We start from the raw sequence: 18,217 nt of genomic DNA, 5'->3' as shown, positions 1-18,217 counted from the left end.
AAATATTAGGGTACTTTATAATTAACCGGATTTTTGGGACAATACTACACGACACTATCTTCTTTTTTTTAAACCAAAGCATATTCTAACACATTGAAAGGCGTTCTTGCATTTCTTAACAAGGCAATTAAAAAAAAGAGTAAAAGTAGTAATATTGAGTAATCATCGAATTTAGCACTAACTTAAAGGTAATACAAAGCAGTTTTGGTATGGGGTCATGAATTTGGTTCAAATGAACATATTGGAAGCATATGCAATCGGCAATATTCAGTGATCGTTGACGCGGTTGAAATCGAGTCTAAAGTTATGAAATTGTAAGTAATACACTTTGGATGTTGTATAGCTCCCTCTCAAGGTCAAGATATTAGTTAAGCTATAAAACAATGTTTTTTGACTAAAATCGACCGATTAACTATTCCCGTTTGGAATATATCACAACTGCATTCTGAGATTTTCATGGTCGCAGCTACCATTGTGCTATTTTAAATTTATCAAAATTTACCGGAAGCCCGGTAAATTTTTGTATTCAATCTTTCTCGAAAGCAGTGTTTTAGGGGCTAAATGTTTTAGTGCTTATAATACATCCACATGGGCATCCAAACATATCAAAATTGTAAAGAATCCTATATCCACCCAATTTTCAAAATTACCTTTAATTGTTTTTCTGTTTTTTTGTAATTCATATATTAGGACATACGGGGTGTGCCGCTCCAATGGGTCACTTTTTCACCGCCCAAAAAATCCCTAAACATGGGTCCTACTTTTAACAATAATACCATTCGAAATGGGTCCGTTTTTCAAAATTTGCAACTTCGAATTTCGGGTGCCATGCAAACACGGCCTAAAAATCACCCCAAGATTGTGATAACTTGGTATTTTTCGAGAAAAATGACCCCAAATGACCCCTTATAATGGATAGGGGTTTCGAGGCTTGAGCGGCACACCCCGTCCAATTACCAAATCTGAGTATCCATAATAAATTTGCCCCCTGCCCCACTGGAATTCTTTTCAAAATTTATGTAAAAGTTGTACCCAAACAGCATCAGCGATATGATTACCTGTCTGATACTTTACTGACTAATGATCTAATAATGAATACAAACGTCAGTTATTGGCGTTTTCCTTATCTTTCATGTTTTCTTTCTCTCTTCTTTTTATTTGCGTTTGGGGGTGCAGGGGTACGACCAAATATTTGGCACTCGATCGGCGCCTGATTTTTATGAAGTCATTTTTGGTACGAAAAATCTACCCCTGGTATTTACTTCTGACGTTTATTGTAATTAATAGCGAAATATAAGTCCAATTAGTGCTGAAATAAATAAAAAGGTCAATTTTGTTTAGGCCTTTTAAAAATACCCGACCGCGCCCTTTATTCACCAAAATTGTTGAAAACTTCAACTACCAACCAATGCGTAATAGGCGTACAAAGTGATGAAGCTAGGAACTCATTTTCGTAGAATGCAGTAAATCAATGCTGTAGCAGTGTAGGCCTATAGTGAATCAACGCTGTGTGAAGAGAGACGTTGAGCTCGTGCAAATCATTTGTTGTAAATCACCCCAAACCTAACTTGGTAAGTGTAATTTTGAATTTTTGCTATAAAACTAATAATTAGGAAATATGTAAATCATGAGAGGAATAGATTAATAAAGTAATTTTATTTTTTTAATTTTATTTGTAATTTTAGACGCCGTCTTCTCGTTTACTGTAAAAGATGGTGATTAACAACCCATTTCTTAACATGTGGGACTGTAGTGAAACATTCAGCAGCTCTCTTGTTGTTATACTTTTAATGAATTGAAATTTAAGATTTAAAGATTATATTTTGTACTATTTTGGGATACTAGAAACTTTTGATTGTAATGATAATGCTTTGCTGATGTTTATGGAGTGAAATGAGAGTCATTTGATGATGAATTTCAGTGACATCACTCATTTCTGTGAAAGGTCAAGATTTTTGTTGCTTTCGAAATCGTTTGCTAGATCTATCTAGCCTAGACTAGATCTAATTGTTTTGCATGTTTCATATTATTGTACTCTGTTTCTTGTATTATTGTAATGCTGGTTGTAAAGGATATTTCCACATTGTGGCCGAATAAATCAATCAATCAATCAGTTGTCACATAAATTGAGAAAATGATAAACAAACTGTAAAAAGTCAAATGACAAAGCTATTTTTGATGGCCACAGCTCACAGTTCTGTTTAGGAATGAGTCTGACTATCTTTAACTGAATTTGGAGAGGTTTAACATGGATGTTGATGAACAGAGTTACTCATCATTCATGAAATAGGATGGTCATTCTGTCAATCACTCATTTGCCATGATTTGGAATAAGTTTTTTAAAAGAAGTGTATCTAGATCTAGACCTAGACTCTCAGACTATTATTATTTTTTTGAAAATCTCATTTTATTTTACCTTTCAGGTGATTATTTGGTGTTATAAGTTGATCATGTGGATCCTAATCAAATGATTGGTTGAAAGCGTACACATGACCAGTCACTCGCTAAGACAATATTAGACTCGTCTTTGACTCGTTCAATATTGTCATAGCTCGCGCAATCTATTCTTGTATCACACTCAAAACCATCCAATATTATATTCATATTTTTCTTCTTGGAGCTAACTTTTGACCCTGATCTATTCCCGGGCAGGATTCGACCGCCATGATGGAGGAGGTGAAGCCGTACCCGGTCCAGCCGTCCGGGGAGACCCTGGGTTACTATGACCCTCACAACCCTCCTGCAGACAGCATTACCGAACCAAAATCAGAGAACGCTAAGACTGACCCTGACCAGATGGACATCGTGAAGGCCACACAGTATGGTGAGTGTTGTTGGTACATCATGTTAGGCCTGTCTTCACTACCTCGAGATTGCCAAATATCCAGCTATTTGAATTATCCCGATCGCAAACTATCCAGCTAATCTGCGTCTTCATCAGACCGAAGTAGCAATCAGAAGGATATTTGGTCGGGATTGTCATCCCAAGATATCTTGGGATAGTTTGCAAAATATCCCACTATTTAGCAAAATATCCAGCTTTTTGGCAAAATATCCAGCTTTTTGTCCTGTGCGTCTTCACTTGCATTATGCGCTAACGCTGAGCAAAACATCTCGAGCTAATTTCTCAAGGTCAAGTTTTGAGGTCGAATCTCGAGCTAATGAAGACGCAATTTGTAACTTCAGGATTATTTCCCAAATCAGAAATAGCAGGCTATTTGGCAATCTCGAAATGATGAAGGCAGGCCTATTGAGTGGTCTCAAGAAGATGTTTCTGAGTTTTATGAGAGTGTATTATCTCTTTGTAGTTGGAATATTTGAAGCTCATACTTTGGACTACAGTATAGCAATGTGGACTCCTTTACACCAAGAGCATATACCGGTACATTTTTTTGTGTGATTTGTACTCTTTAAAGATAAAGACCAGTTATGGTCATGCGATTGCATTGTGAAAGAAACGTTGTGAAATCGATCAGAACAGGTTGATCATCTAGCATAGATGTACTGCAAGGTTCTGGAATCATCAAAATGATAAGAAATTTAGCCCAGTCTTCATAAAGTTACAAGCACTGTACACAGAAAGATGTATATGGGACTACGCGCACGTGCACGACACATGCATTTTTATCTCTCACACACCAATAGATAAACTAATTTACCAAATACATCAATTAGTAGGTGGTTTCCCGGCAACATTTTTATCATCATGTATTATTCAAAACATTCTTTCACATGATTGGTAATGAGAGCTTCCATTTTATTTTTTGAAATTGGGGTGTTTCCAATACTGGTCTAATGGTCTTTACCTTTAACTAAAATATTGTTGGTACATGACTTTATTGAGAACAGAAAAAGAGGAACAGAGACATTATGACAAAGACATAGCAAGAAAAGGAAAACATAATGGGAAAAGCCCAGGTCTTGACCTGATTAATGGTCCATGCATGGCAGGTAACAGCTCTGCAAATTAATAAAAATAGCTTTTACAAATCAACTTGGTAGTTATACAGATTGTTAAGCCACGTAATGTGATACATGTAGATGCTATAAAATATTGAAAACTAGTAAACATTAGTTTCTTCTTCCATTTTCACTAAATCAAAAAGAAAATGAAGATTTATAAGTGACTTTTTAAGACATACAATCAGGGGTAGTCTAAATATATTCATATCCCGACACTAGTACTTACTTTGATATAACGGTAATTGTAGCACATTGCTAGATCATCAGGATATTTTTTCCCAATAATTACCCCCATCACAATGTTAGCACTCTGCCTGTTCCTTCTGTAGTACATTTGTGAGAAAATTATGCTATTATCTTTATAAACACGACATATATTTATCTTCTTTATGTATACTTTTCTTCTTTATATATACTTTTCTTTTATTTCTACATATTTATATGGTATACTATTCTAAGTACTTTTTAATCATTGCTCCTGTTAGTTATTCTGATGACCATGTTCATGTACATCTTTGTACATGTATGGTGCTTGTTATTTTCTATCAGTTTGAGCAGATTCAATGCATTTTCTTAAGATACCAAACATTGTAATTTTTTCCAGGTATGATCGACCGAGTGCGTAAGCTGGTTGACGAAGGATATGATGTGAATGAACCTGATCCAGAGAATGTTACGTTATTGCACTGGGCTGCAATCAACAACAGAGCCGAGATTGTGAGGTGAGGCAGGCGGCTCCCCAAGGGGTTTTGACATGTTACTTTTTATTGTATGGCTTTGAAAATCTGGCTAATATACATTTATGGAGCATTGCAAACCATTTGATAATGAGAATGTAATACTGTCATAAATATCAAAGAAAATGATTCTTTTAGTAATGATCAAAATTTATTATTCCTTGACACTTGGTAATCTCTTGGACAATATTGCAAAAGTACAAACATATTCAAAATTCTCTAATACAAAGTTATTACCTATTTCTTCTTATTTGAATGACAAACAGATATCTCGTTTCCAAAGAAGCCATCCTTGACAAGCTGGGCGGGGACCTGAACTCCACCCCCCTCCACTGGGCGGTGCGCCAGGGGCACCTCCCTATGGTGGTCCTTTTGATGCAGTACGGGGCTGACCCCTCCCTTAGGGACGGGGAGGGTTGCAGCGGCATACACCTAGCTTGCCAATTTGCCCACACACCTATTGTAGCATATCTCATAGCTAAAGGCCAGGTGAGTAAATTTCTCTTGGTTGATCTAGAGTGTTTTGATGGTGTCGTAATAGTTTGTATATATATAAATATATAATTTTGTTTGTTTGTTTGTTTGTTTTTTGTTTTTTGTTTGTTTTGTTTGTTTGTTTGTTTTGTTTGTTTTGTTTTGTTTTTTTGTTTTTTTTAAAATTTGTTTTTTTGTTTTTTTGTGAGGGGGGGGGGGGGGTGATAATCCTTACCATTTATTTTATATTGTTAACTGTATTACGTGCTTTGTATATCTTATTTGATATAGTTGAATAAAGTGAACTAAAAAACATAAATTTGACAACTGTACAAAATTTGTTTAATTCCCCCCTTTGCAGGATGTCAATATGATTGATGGTAATGGTATGACACCGTTGATGTGGTCTTCTTATAAAGCATTCTCGTAAGTATATCTTAGCATTTAAACAAGTAGTTGTTGTAAGTATATTTATATCTTCAAGACACATAGGAGTGGGCTCTCATGGTGAATTTGATATCTGGAGATCTGGAGCATTTTTTTAGGGTGGAGCTTAGCAGGTCTGAGAAAATTATTTTGAAAAAAATATTTAAAAATCTAAGAAATATATTTTGATGTTTGAATATCAAAATATGAAATGCATGCAGCCCTGCACATCAATAGGAATAAACTTATATTTGGATTTAACCCCACCTTTAAAACTTACTTGCTATTAACATGTATACCCATCAATTCAGGGATTAGTATTCTATCAGCAGAGAGCTGGAACATCCTATACATGTCATTCTGTAAATAATCTATAACGGTTTATTTCTCTGCCAGGATTTGTAAACAAGGATGAATGCTTGTAAATAGAAGTATGAATGTTTTTTATTTGCCCCCCCCCCCCCCAAAAAAAAAAGAAAGAAAGAAAGAAAGAGAAGTATTGTCAACGCTGTGCAGTTATCTGTAAAATCACATGTACATGTATGTGGACCTGTAATAATAATAATAATAATAGGCATTTATATAGCATTGTCTATCTAGACAATTTTATTCCGAGGCGCACAAGAAAAATAGAAAGAATGAGAGAGTTTGGATGAGTGTCAAAGTGCCAAGTACAGGTATTATCAAAAAATATAAGATTTCAGCTTGGATTAAAAGGTCTCTAAGGAAGTTCTCATTCTCAAATTAAATGGTAAATTATTCCAAAGACAAGGTGCTGCAGCTGAAAAGGCCCAGGCTACTCGCGTCTTGGGGTTCTTAAAAAGTTTGTCGTGATAGTGTTCCTAAATTTCCCCCCCTATTTTTCACTCCAGGATGGACCCTACTCGTCTTCTCCTCACTGTCGGAGCGAACCCTAACATCCAGGACAAGAAGTTCGAGAATGGTGCCCTCCATTGGGCCGCAGTGCAAGGCAACATGGCTGCCATCAACTGCCTAGTCAAGTTTGGAGCCGACACCTACATGGAAAACAAAAGCGTAAGTGCAAGAATGGGTATATAGACATTGGACGGCTTCGATTGGTACTTGTAAATATAGTGCACAAACTGCTAGCATAGCATAGCCGTTAACTGTTCCTATTTTGGAAGATTAAAAATGCTGTTTTTTGGCATTTAAAATAGTGTTATTCATCTTAAATTCCCAATTTTTTAAAACAGTTCCTATATTGGAAGATTAAAATGCTGCTTTTTAGCCCTTAGACTAGTGTTATGAATCCTAAATGCCTTTTTTTTTCCCAAAAATACTTTTGTGTTAAATTATACTTTTCTTCCAATTTTACCTTTCTTGCAAAAAGCAGGAGGTACAAACATATGTAAACCAACTTTTATAATTGAGTCAAAATCTTGTGACAAATATAATGTCATATTATCCATGAGATTTTGTTTACCTCTTCAACATTTTCTGTATCTTGTAGATGCAGATCAATAACATTCAATTACACATGTTTTAGTATCCAGTAACGTCACTAAAACATTTGTGTGTGTAGAGGGGGGGGGGGGGGGGGGGGGGGGGATGCTACGCTTCAAATTAAGTGAAGTTTTCAGCACCCATCCCCCCTCCCCCCCAAAAAAAATCCAGATTACTTGAATTAAAAAAATGAGAAAAATGTGTGTATGTGCGTGTGGGGGAGGGGAGGGGGGCAGATATTGGCACGCACTGGCGCCCTCTCCTTACGATAAATCTACTCATATCTTGTTTCTTATCAATTTACAGCATCAGACATGTATGGACCTGGCGAAGCTAAGGCGGAACGGATACTTGATTATGAGAATAAAAGAGTTCAGAGGGGAAGCAGAGGTTGACAATTCAACGATATTAAAGAGACTCAAATCAAATAAGGTAGGTGGCTTGAGAGAACTTAGGTGAGGAGGAGTGAGAGAGTGAAAAAGAAAGAGAGAGAGTAAGAGAGAGAGAGAGAGAGAGAGTCAAAGAAAGAGGGAGGAGATAAACTGTTTATTTATAAAAAAGTAATTATTGTCCTATGCTAGCATTAAATAACGTTTTCTCTAAATTTTTTGGTTAAGATAATTCTTATACAGGAAAGATAAGACCACAAAAATAATCAGAGATGTATGTGAGTAAAATTAAAAAAACATATAAGTCTGTAAAACAATGGAATATGTAAGATAGTCAGTTGTTTTTCTTTTCTTTAGAGTAAATATTATACAGCATTTGTGCCCAAAATAAGATCGCACAGACCTTTTTCTCTTCATTAATTTATCATGTTTGCATAATTGTAAAATTATATGAAAAATAATAGATTTATGACAAAATTAAAGGGATCGTTTAACAATGTTAAATCTGAGATGCACGGACCTATGTGTTATCATTGTCTGTGATATGATGTTATATTGAAGTCCTACAAAAATCACGCTTCAAAATGATCAAGAAGTACCTCAAAAAAGTAAAAATTGTTTGAGTGACCGGTTTTACCATGATCGTTTTCCCCAATAGACTGTAGTGTTATGAAAAACGTTAGGCAAACTGTTTTCAAAGTTTGTAATTCCAATCATGAATATTTTGATAATCAGACATGCGATCGGCTTGTAAAAGTCATGGGGTTCCTGACTGACCTAAAGGTTTATAATTATCATTGCAGCATGAGCTAAATCCAGATTTTGTTTCAGAATCTGAGACAAAGTTACCGTATCCCTTTAAGTGCAATTCTCAGCAATTTTCATACTGTGCCCATATTCTGTATGAAGTCAGAATCATGAGTTTCAAGTAGCTCAGTAGAGTAAGAGTTAAAAGTGGCAGCCTTCAAATGGGAGGCGCGGTGGCTCAGTGGTAGAACAGTGGTCTTGTAACAGGGAGGTCCTGGGTTTGAAAACAAATTCAATGTGCTAGTAACCTTTGGTAAGGCATTAATCCTCATTATCAAGTCCCTCAGAGAGGACTTTAAGCCATCAGTCCCCTGGTCACTTACTTACAAGCATACCCATGTTTTCTAATGTAGTGGTGGTGGTGGTTATTTTACCTGACTGCTTAAAGAAAGCATTAATGCTTGTTAGTAAGCAACCAGAGGACCAACGGTTTTAGGTCCTCTCCGAGAGTAGTCAAGAGGTAAAACAAACAATTTGAAATGTTCTTCTTCTTTATTTTCTATCCTTAGACTGTAAGGAAACGTGTGATGCAAATTGTTCCGTTCTTGGTGATCTTCCTGATGGGTGCCATACCTCAACTCAGTCAGCCCTGGTGGGTTAAACTGATCGCTGCACTCTGCACCTATGGAGTGGTGTACACGCTGTTCAGGTAAGTTGGTTCGACCAAAACGATTGTTGTTGATGATGGTGCCTGTGGTGGTGGTGGTGGTGCCTGTGGTGGGGATGGTGATGGTGATGATGATGATATTGATATTGATGATGATGATGATGATGAAGGTGATATTGATGATGATAATGATGATGATAATGATAGTGAATATGATTGATAGGTGGTAATGATAAAGATCATGGCGATTATGGTGGTAGTGATGATGGTGATGGTAGCAGTTGAGAAGGTGATGGTGGTGGTTGTGGTGGTCATGATGGTGGTAGTGGTGGTGGTTAGGATGGTGATGATGATGATAATGTTGGTGTGATGATGGTGATGGTGATCATAGTAATAGTGATAATGATTATTGTAACCCTGGTATTGATGATATTTATGATGAGAAGTAGAATTAGGCTTGCAATTCAATGCACAGAGACTTTCGTATCAATAGTCAGATATTTTTTGTCTTTCCTCTTTTCCACAGGACGTTTTTTGATCACCGATTTGGCGAGCTTGTTTCACTCTGCATCTCTTTTTCAACAAAGTTTTTCCTCCACACCACCTATGCTTACTTCCTGTGGCCTCATATCCTTTACAAACCATATTAGGATGACTACCCCTTGACAACTATCCCCTCCCCCTGACAACGAACCCAAGAATAGATAGAAACATGGAGGAAGTTAGAGAGGGATGAAGGGAGGGAAAGAAGGAGGAAGGAAGGAAGGAAGCAAAAAAGAGAGAGAAAAGGAGAGATAAAGAAAGAAAGGGAGGGAGGGAGGGAGGGACAAATATCACTTTCATGTTCATCAGGAAGAATTTTGAAGAAGGGAAATCAGCTGTGATATTGCCTCCTGGTACAGCATGCATGCTACACACATTCTAAATTTAGTTGGGCAATGAAGAATATATGCAACAGTGGAGGGCAAATCTGTGAGTTGTCCATTGCATGTAGGAAGTGATATTACTTTACATCACAACTTAGAATATAAAAGTATTTCATAGCAATGCCTTTGTAAGTTTTTATCCTTGACGTTTCCGTTCACATCAGTCTTTACTTCACAATGTGATCTTCTTTGCGTCCTCCGTCTGCATGTATTATCAATTCTGGGCAACGATGAAACGAGACCCAGGGGTTATCCAGTGTTCTCAGGAAGACAGGAAAAGAGTGAGTTCTATTCTTGTTTTTTAAAATTTACTGTTAGCATCTACATTATTCATACTATTACCAAAGTTTGTATTTTTAAGCATGTGGAAAATTCCCTGATTTATGATTCTTGAGAATGTGACATGTAAAAAATTACATCGGGAAGTATTCAACAAAGACCCCAGTTCAAGCAGTCCACCTTAATGTGAAGGAAAATTGTAAAATTCAACCCAAAATTGCCAATTGCACCCCCAAAAAGTGATTTAATATTTTACAATGTATTGCCAATTTAGAGACTTAAGTGATCAGTTACAAGTAAATTGCTCTTAATCGAGAATGGCAGAATGTACCGCATTGGGAATACACTCAAAATTATAGAGAGAGAGGGAATCAAAAGCTTGACACTTGTTCTGAATTGAGTAGATTCGAAACACCAAACCCATGAATATATTGTCAAACCTTATCTCATGTTTATTTATATCTGAAATTTCATAGACCATCATAGAGTTAGCAGAGACTGGGCAGTTGGAGTTGAGTAAATTCTGTACGACATGCCTGATCAAACGACCAATCAGAAGCAAGCACTGTTCTCACTGTGACCGATGTGTGGCTAGGTTTGACCATCACTGCCCGTGGGTAGACAACTGCATCGGTGAGTGGATCATTTATCTTGATGCTAAAGGGGGATGGTAGTTTGTTTCAATGTGCAGTAGGTCCTACTTCGCTTGCACAAGACTCGATGGAAATACCGTCTAAGGGTGTATAAGCCTCACACACAGCATAAGCCTGGTCCGGTCAAGCATTACACCCTAGTCTCTCAAATAGTCTTGGGGAAAGAGAGATGTCAAATAATGACTTTTCCAATGGGGTGATTGGTGGAAAAACGCAGAGCATTTATACATAAGGTCTGTTAGTCATAAGGCTAATCCTCGTGATAGACACTACCTGTTATTGGGTAAACACCTGAATGGTGTCAAATTCCCCATATATAGCCCACTAAAATGCGTCTTTAAACTTCAAAGTTTGCATCTAACTTGAATTAGATCTGAATCAAGTTTTATGGCTCCTTGGATGGAATCAATTAATTCTTTGCCAGGAAATGTTTCGTAAATGCTGTAGGTATAATGAAAGATTATTGGGGCAGTTTTCTTCTCCTAAAGTCTACCGAAGTGGGAAAAAGTGTAACCCCAGAAATGGTAGATAGAAACTTATTCCTTTAGCATTCAGTTTTACAAACCATCATTGCATTTAGAATTTTATTTCTTGTATCGTTCAACTTCTGAATGTAAAAGTGATATGTTCTTGGAAGATCTTGTTTAGCACTCAAGTTCTTGGGGGAGGGGGGGGGGGGCTTTGCTTCCCACAGTGGGGAAAAAATAGTTAATGCTACGGTCACAAAGGTTCGTACAAACGATAATTTTGTACGAATCTCCCTGTTTTTCCATTGTCTTCCGGAATTTCCATTGTCTGAAAATCATTCGTACAGCGTTCGTAGCAGTTCGTAATGGCATTTGTGACTGAGGCTTAACATAGTTGATAATGTTATTTGAAGGGCATAATATTTATGTGCTGTTCTTTGGTGAAGGAAGAATGATGTAAGGTTTGTCTAAATGAGAAGGATGCTGTAGACAAGAAGTAGTGGATGGAGTGAGTGTCATCATGGGGCGAAAGTCAGTAACCACTCGTAAGAGTAAAAATGCTGACTTTTAATGAATGATGATGATGATGTTTTAATTTTTTTATTTCCTCGCAGGATCTGGCAACCACCATCATTTTGTTCTGTACCTGACGGCTCTACTACCTTGCCTAGTCTTATACTTCTATGCATGCATCAACTGTAAGTCGACACTACTTCTAATTACAGTTAATTCTGCGTTAATCAAATCTGTTGGGACTGCAAACAATAGTTTGACTTTCAAAATTTGATTAAGGAAGTGCAAATAATACTTGTTTTGCATAGTTTGGTACTGAAAATTAATTTTACTTCAGAAAAATTTGACTTGTACAAAATTGATTCATGAAGAATTAATTAGATACATGTATTATCCTAAGTAGGTTTCATGTTACCACATCATTTATTCAGATGTCAAAAATGAACCTTTAGTTAGCAAACATCTCTGACTATTATGCCGTCTGCATTCCGGACGCATCCTTTCATGCCTCTACAAGGCCTAATATCGTAAGGCTATCTGTGATGCCTGTAAGTCATAGTTAGATTCATTTCATATTCATATTCATATTCAAATTTATTGTCCAATGATTGGAAATTTGTTTCATTTGCATGTCGGTACAAGGTTACACATTATAAACATCAATAAGATACATATGGGTACAGAGTAGAACATTTAACTTGGACATAGGTAACAACAAATGCGATAGTTCAACATGCAAAGATGTCATATCATAAGTCTCAATTAACCATCTTTAGTTGTTGATGAGACTTAGCTAAAGATTATACCCACAACCTTTTAAGACAATGCATTCTGGGTCAGATCGTCTTGTGTAAAGTGTGACATGATAAGACTTACTTTTGTCTTTCTCTATTCATGCGTGTGGAAGTGTCATGGTATAGTGGTTCATTCCTTTGACTTTCAATCCAAGGTTTGAACCTTGGAATCCCAGTTTGACACTAACATCCTTTGGCAAGACATTAATCCACTTTTGCCACTCTCCACCCGGGTGTAAATGGGTACCCAATTTGCCAGAGGGCTACATATTTGACCGCCAGCCATGACCAGGGTAATAATGTAGGAGCGCCAGGAGCCTCACAAAGTGATGGAGGTGTGCGCTGTATAAGAAGCCACCATAATAAATATTTATGGGTTTACTCTTGTCGGGTCCTCTTTGATAAAGTCTGATGTGATAAGACTTACTTTTATTCTTCTTTTTTATTTCATGTTCTTACCAATTAGATTAGGCTAAAGAGTGTACCACTACCTTTCAAGACGATTGCTTCTGGGTCTATCCTTCTTAAGATATAAATATAGTCTGATGTGATAAGACAAACTTTTTTTCTTCTCTTCTATTCTATGTTTTAACTAATTAGATTGGGCTTAAAAGAGTACCACAAGCTTTGAAGACGATCACTTTTTGGTGTATCCTTCTTAAATCCTCTTAAAGTTTTCTTCTCTTTTATTAAATGTTTTTACCAATTAGATTGGGCTGAAGAATGTACCACAAGCTTTGAAGAGGATCACTTTTTGGTGTATCCTTCTGAGATCCTCCTAAACTTTTGTTCTTCTCTTCTATTCTATGTTTTTACCAATCAGATTGGGCTGAAGAGTGTACCACAAGCTTTGAAGAGGATCACTTTTTGGTGTATCCTTCTGAGATCCTCCTAAACTTTTGTTCTTCTCTTCTATTCTATGTTTTTACCAATCAGACTGGGCTGAAGAAGGTTCCACAATCTTTTGAGACCATCACTTTTTGGTGTATCGTTCTGAGATCCTCTTAAACTTTCGTTCTTCTCTTCTATTCTATGTTCTTACCAATTAGACTGGTCTGAAGAGTGTACCACTACCTTTCAAGACGATGGCTTCCGGGCCTATCCTTCTCAGGTCCTCTTAAATAAAGTCTGATTCGATAAGACTGGTGACATTAAAGGTCGGTCCCCAGACGTAAATAATCATATCTGAATGATACACGTCTGTAAAAATCCAAATTACACACACACACAAGACTAACTTTCGTTCTTCTCTTTTATTCTATGTTTTTACCAATCAGACTGGTCTGAAGAGTGTACCACAAGCTTTGAAGAGGATGGGTTCTGGGCCTATCTCGGTCAGATCATGTCCTGCTCGCCATGGATTTTCTGGACCTCTCTCAACTCCTTGCTCCACATGACCTGGGTCATTGTACTCTTGGCCAGTCAGCTCTTCCAGGTAAGCAATCGTTAATACGTCATTTGCTCTGGCGATATACGTGTACATTTAAAGATGCGTAGAAGTGGACTCTCATTGGGAATTTGACACCATTTGGGTGTTTACCCAATAACAGGTGTTGATAATCACCAGGATAAGCATTCAGTTTTATGGTCAGCAAGCCATATGTAATGTTCTGCATTTTCCATCAATCACCTCGTATGGAGAAATTCATTAACTTATATTGCCCTTACCCAAAGACTCTCCAAGAGAATTGGGGTATTTCCTGATAAGACTACGCGTTTGCCATGTGGAAGGCCTGTCCACCCATTAATGGTATTTTGACCTACTGCACGTCGAAACTGACAACAAACTCCCTTTTACAAATAAAATAATAATATCCATACTGAATTTTTAATGTATGTGACAAATTGAATTGTTCCAAGTTGTGTTTCTTGAGAATGTGACACATTAAAGCTTACATCTAAAAGTATTCAACAAAGGTCCTAAATCAATCAGTCCACCTTTCATTCTTGAGTTACAGAAATTTGTAACAACAAATGAAATAACCAATTCACACTGTATACACTTTCAAAGAATCCCTGTAATTTTTGCTATTGATTTAAATAGAAATCTTGTTCAATTTCATATTCAGTGATGATAAAAAATGTCTAAATCTTGTTTTATTCCTTGTTAAATCATATTCTTAATCCCAATTTAAGATGTCTAAATGTTGTTTTATTTCTTGTTTTCATTTTGAATCAGATGATCTGGCTAGGTGTCACAACAAATGAAAGACTCAACATGTCACGCTACACACACTTTGAACAGGTTCCAGACAAACCCGGAAAGTTCATCAATCCGTTCGAGTGAGTACCTTATTGATTAAGTTTTGTTTACATTACAACCTACTGTAACCCTACTGAATTCTCTAAACCCCTCACTTATTTTGTCTCAATTTGTTTTGAGACAGGGACATGGATATGTAGACAGGGTAAAAAGCTGTGAATATTAAAATTTGCAAAATTGTCTATTTTTTTTTTACATTATCAGTGCTTGGTATACTTTAGGTGATAAAGTTGACAAAGTTTAATGGTTATATGAATAATGAATTGATTTGAATTCATTCTGTCTCTATCATTGCAGCCGGGGAGTCGTCAAGAACTGTGTGGACTTCTTTGGTCTGCGCTGCTTGGGGTTATGCCGCCCTCTGAAGATCAACTGGGGCAGGCAGTTCACGACCGATCTCACCCAGTCGTCCTCAACGACCTACGTCAGTGTCAGCAACCATGAGAACTACCAGTTTGTGTAGCCCGATGGCATTACCGCTGGCAATGCTTACTACGAGACAGTCTAGAGTCTAGAGAATGACAAATGGCAGTTTGAAGTGTGTTTTTAACTGGTAGTGGTTTGTATTTAACTCTACAATGGCCAGAGCTAACAAGGTGACATGTCATAACGTGTGTTTGGCAGAAGAGCGTAAATAGGTGATTCTTTGCATTATTTCTTGTATGACACAAGTCGTTTCTCCGAGTATTTCTTCAAAAAATTAGAAATTGCTTGTTAAGACCATTTACTAAATTGTAGTGATCCCAGAAAGTACCATCAGTTGGTGATCATGTCCATTAAATTCAGGATTGTATAGATGGAGAAGAGACTCGGCCAAATATTAGAAATTGCTTGCCAAGACTATCAACTAATTGTGGTGATACCAGAAAAAACCTTTAGTCAGCGATCATGTCAAATAATTTTTGGATTGTATAGATGGACAAAAGACTTTTATCTCACAGAAACACCCAAACACGGTTTCTTTAGTCAAATTTCTTAACAGTGTGATTGCCGAAATGATAAACTATTGTTAACAGTTGGGTGACACCTAGACTGAAAAGTGTCACATGCGTCTAGTCAAAGAACATTAAAAGTTATTAAATAACCTCTTCTCGATATGAAAACTACATTTCTTGCTTGTCCACTCGTGCGCTTCTGCCAGGCACTCAGTGAGATCTGTCAATCACTGATATTTAATTCTTTTGTTTTTAACGTCTTTCCATTGCCTCCTCTTCCACTTGTTTCTCATCACGGTTCCCAACCTTCCAATTTTACTTTCTTTGCCTGGGTGAAGTCTGCGAAGGATTTCAGGTTGACCTTTGACCTTCCGGTATTCCCATGATGCACTTTGTCTGTAGTTGCAACAATACCTGTCATATATAGTTCTAATCAAAAGTTGCGCTGTGTGATCTGACATTTGCCGTTGGATGACACTTGCTCCAAAGTTCTAAAAATTGACTGTAGAGTTTTTATAGCTGGAGCATGTCTTACAATCATACTTACTTTTATCTTTGTTCGTCAGTCTAGAGATAATCATTATAAATATTTCATGTAGCATCAGATATAGACAATTGGATTCACATGTTATGTATAGATGGTCTTTGAAGGTTAGCTTATGCATGGTGGTGTGTATGAATTCATAAGGTTGCGATTTCATCATGTGGGTAGTCCTGAATAGGGCGGTGGATTTGAAAGGGGATAGAAAGGAATTGAGAGAGGTATTCTTTTGGTTGGGTCCTCTGGAGGACTTCTTGGTATTGCATGGGTAGAGACCTTTAGAGAAATTAAAGCCCATCTGCATTTGTTTGGCCAGGAGGGATTAGAACTCCAGGCATGATCATTGACAGTTGGTTATCTCATCAAATCAGCTCTCAATTAACACAAAAAAAGGGGACCATGGGGGACCAACGGTCACCGCTTTGGCATTGTTTGCTACATGGAGGGCGCAAGTAGCTATACGTAGTGCAGCAGGCTTTAAGAGGGGCATTCTTTTGTGAGAGGAGTCCTCAAAAGGAAAGAAAAGGGTTGGTGAAGTCCGTTCAGGACTCTTCTCGCGAAAGGATACTTCTTTAAATTTCTCTACATGTCTCTTTCCATACAATTAGAAGTAGTCCTCCATAGGACGATTCCGAAGCTCACTTTCTTTCAGTTTCTATCAACTTTCAAACCCAACAGTCCTTGTCAGGACTACCCACATGGTGAAACCGCAAAATCATGAAATCATGTTTGTATAGATGTATATATATATATAAGCTTTTTTTAGTCCTGTGTTTGTAACGTTGCCTTTATACCTTGTTCTTTCAGTTTCCTAGCACAGAAATGATCTCTGGTATTTAACCCTTTGGTTGCTTTATTCACCTCTCTGTACGATTGCTTGTTTGCCATGTGTGCAGTTTTGCACAATATAATAGGCACCCATCTGTCGAAGGATTGCTTTGTGCAACATAACGGCTTTGCAAATTACCCCATTTCTGGGCCCTGTTTCACAAAACTTGTCATCAGTGACAAATGACAGTTTTTGTTATAAGTTACTGAAATCCTTGCTTCTGATTGGTTATCAGCAGATTTGTCACTGATATTTGTCATTTGTCATTGAAAAAAGGCTTTGTGAAACCCCTGGTCTTGATTAGCTCCATCACATCGGATTCCTTCACACACAATGTGCACCATCTCCACTCCCTGGAGAGCATTCCTCCTATTTGGTCACCGTGAGGGCATATGGCAATCACTAACACAAAAGCTTTTGCCATCCCCCAGGTCCCCATTTCTCTCCTGGGTATGGTGTGGCAAATGTAGTTCAATGCCTTGCCAAAGGACATTGGTGCCATGTCTGAGATCGAACCCTTGACCTTTGCTTTTCAAGTCAAGTGCTTAAACCACTCAACTATGGCAGCTTTAGGTTTTCATGTAGCAAATCAAGGCCTGGAAATGGGGAAGCATACAAAATGTTTGCATAGTGCAATACAAATCCGTGCCTGTTATTGTGCTTATCAGCACACATGGCAAGCCTGTGATTGTGCCAATTAACACTCATGGCAAACAAAAGGTTATTTCCGAGCTATAGTGTATGAGGATCATGATTTTTTTTAAAAACAACTCAATCATTGCAAAAGTGCCAGTAAGTACTATTTTGCATTTGAAAGTATGTATTCTGCATGTACTTGTATGTTTTTTACCTGTATATTTTATTGCCGTATTTCGCGTTTCTTATGTCGGGGGAGGGAAATATTCAAAATTTACCATTTTGAAAACTATTGGACTGAAAGGTTGTCAGGATATTTGCATTGTTTGCAAATTATAGTTGAGAGGTTATTCATGTATGCAATTTATAGTTAAAGGTACTATGTCCCATTTGCAGGCCAAAAAATGAAAAAGTTAAATTCCAACTGCATTTGAAAGATAATACTAATTTAGAACTTCCCTAAAAATGGTGGGGCTTGAAAATGTCTTCAAGTGGGAAAATAACGACTATTAGT

General features: G+C 37.2%; 1 protein-coding gene across 2 annotated transcripts; it reads left to right on the top strand.

The window, feature by feature from the left end:
- The first annotated feature begins 1,463 nt into the window (after window positions 1-1,463).
- Window positions 1,464-16,865, top strand: LOC577681 (palmitoyltransferase ZDHHC17). 2 transcript variants are annotated; one of them, XM_030989439.1, is made up of 15 exons: window positions 1,464-1,571; window positions 2,653-2,824; window positions 4,568-4,685; window positions 4,967-5,189; window positions 5,536-5,600; window positions 6,473-6,635; window positions 7,371-7,496; window positions 8,770-8,909; window positions 9,394-9,494; window positions 9,953-10,074; window positions 10,549-10,705; window positions 11,807-11,890; window positions 13,777-13,934; window positions 14,679-14,782; window positions 15,060-16,865. In XM_030989439.1, the coding sequence occupies exons 2-15, from the start codon at window positions 2,665-2,667 to the stop codon at window positions 15,223-15,225; spliced, it is 1,887 nt and encodes a 628-aa protein (XP_030845299.1). In that variant the 5' UTR covers window positions 1,464-1,571; window positions 2,653-2,664; the 3' UTR covers window positions 15,226-16,865. The 2 variants fall into 2 exon arrangements, with proteins under 2 accessions (XP_030845299.1, XP_030845301.1); XM_030989441.1 differs by lacking the exons at window positions 13,777-13,934; window positions 14,679-14,782; window positions 15,060-16,865 and adding an exon at window positions 13,549-13,654.
- Window positions 16,866-18,217: the final 1,352 nt, after the last annotated feature.

Source organism: Strongylocentrotus purpuratus, unplaced genomic scaffold (assembly GCF_000002235.5).
Source record: "Strongylocentrotus purpuratus isolate Spur 01 unplaced genomic scaffold, Spur_5.0 spur5_scaffold_18, whole genome shotgun sequence".
Taxonomy (NCBI): Eukaryota; Metazoa; Echinodermata; class Echinoidea; order Camarodonta; family Strongylocentrotidae; genus Strongylocentrotus; species Strongylocentrotus purpuratus.
This window is presented reverse-complemented; position numbering and strand designations above follow the sequence as displayed.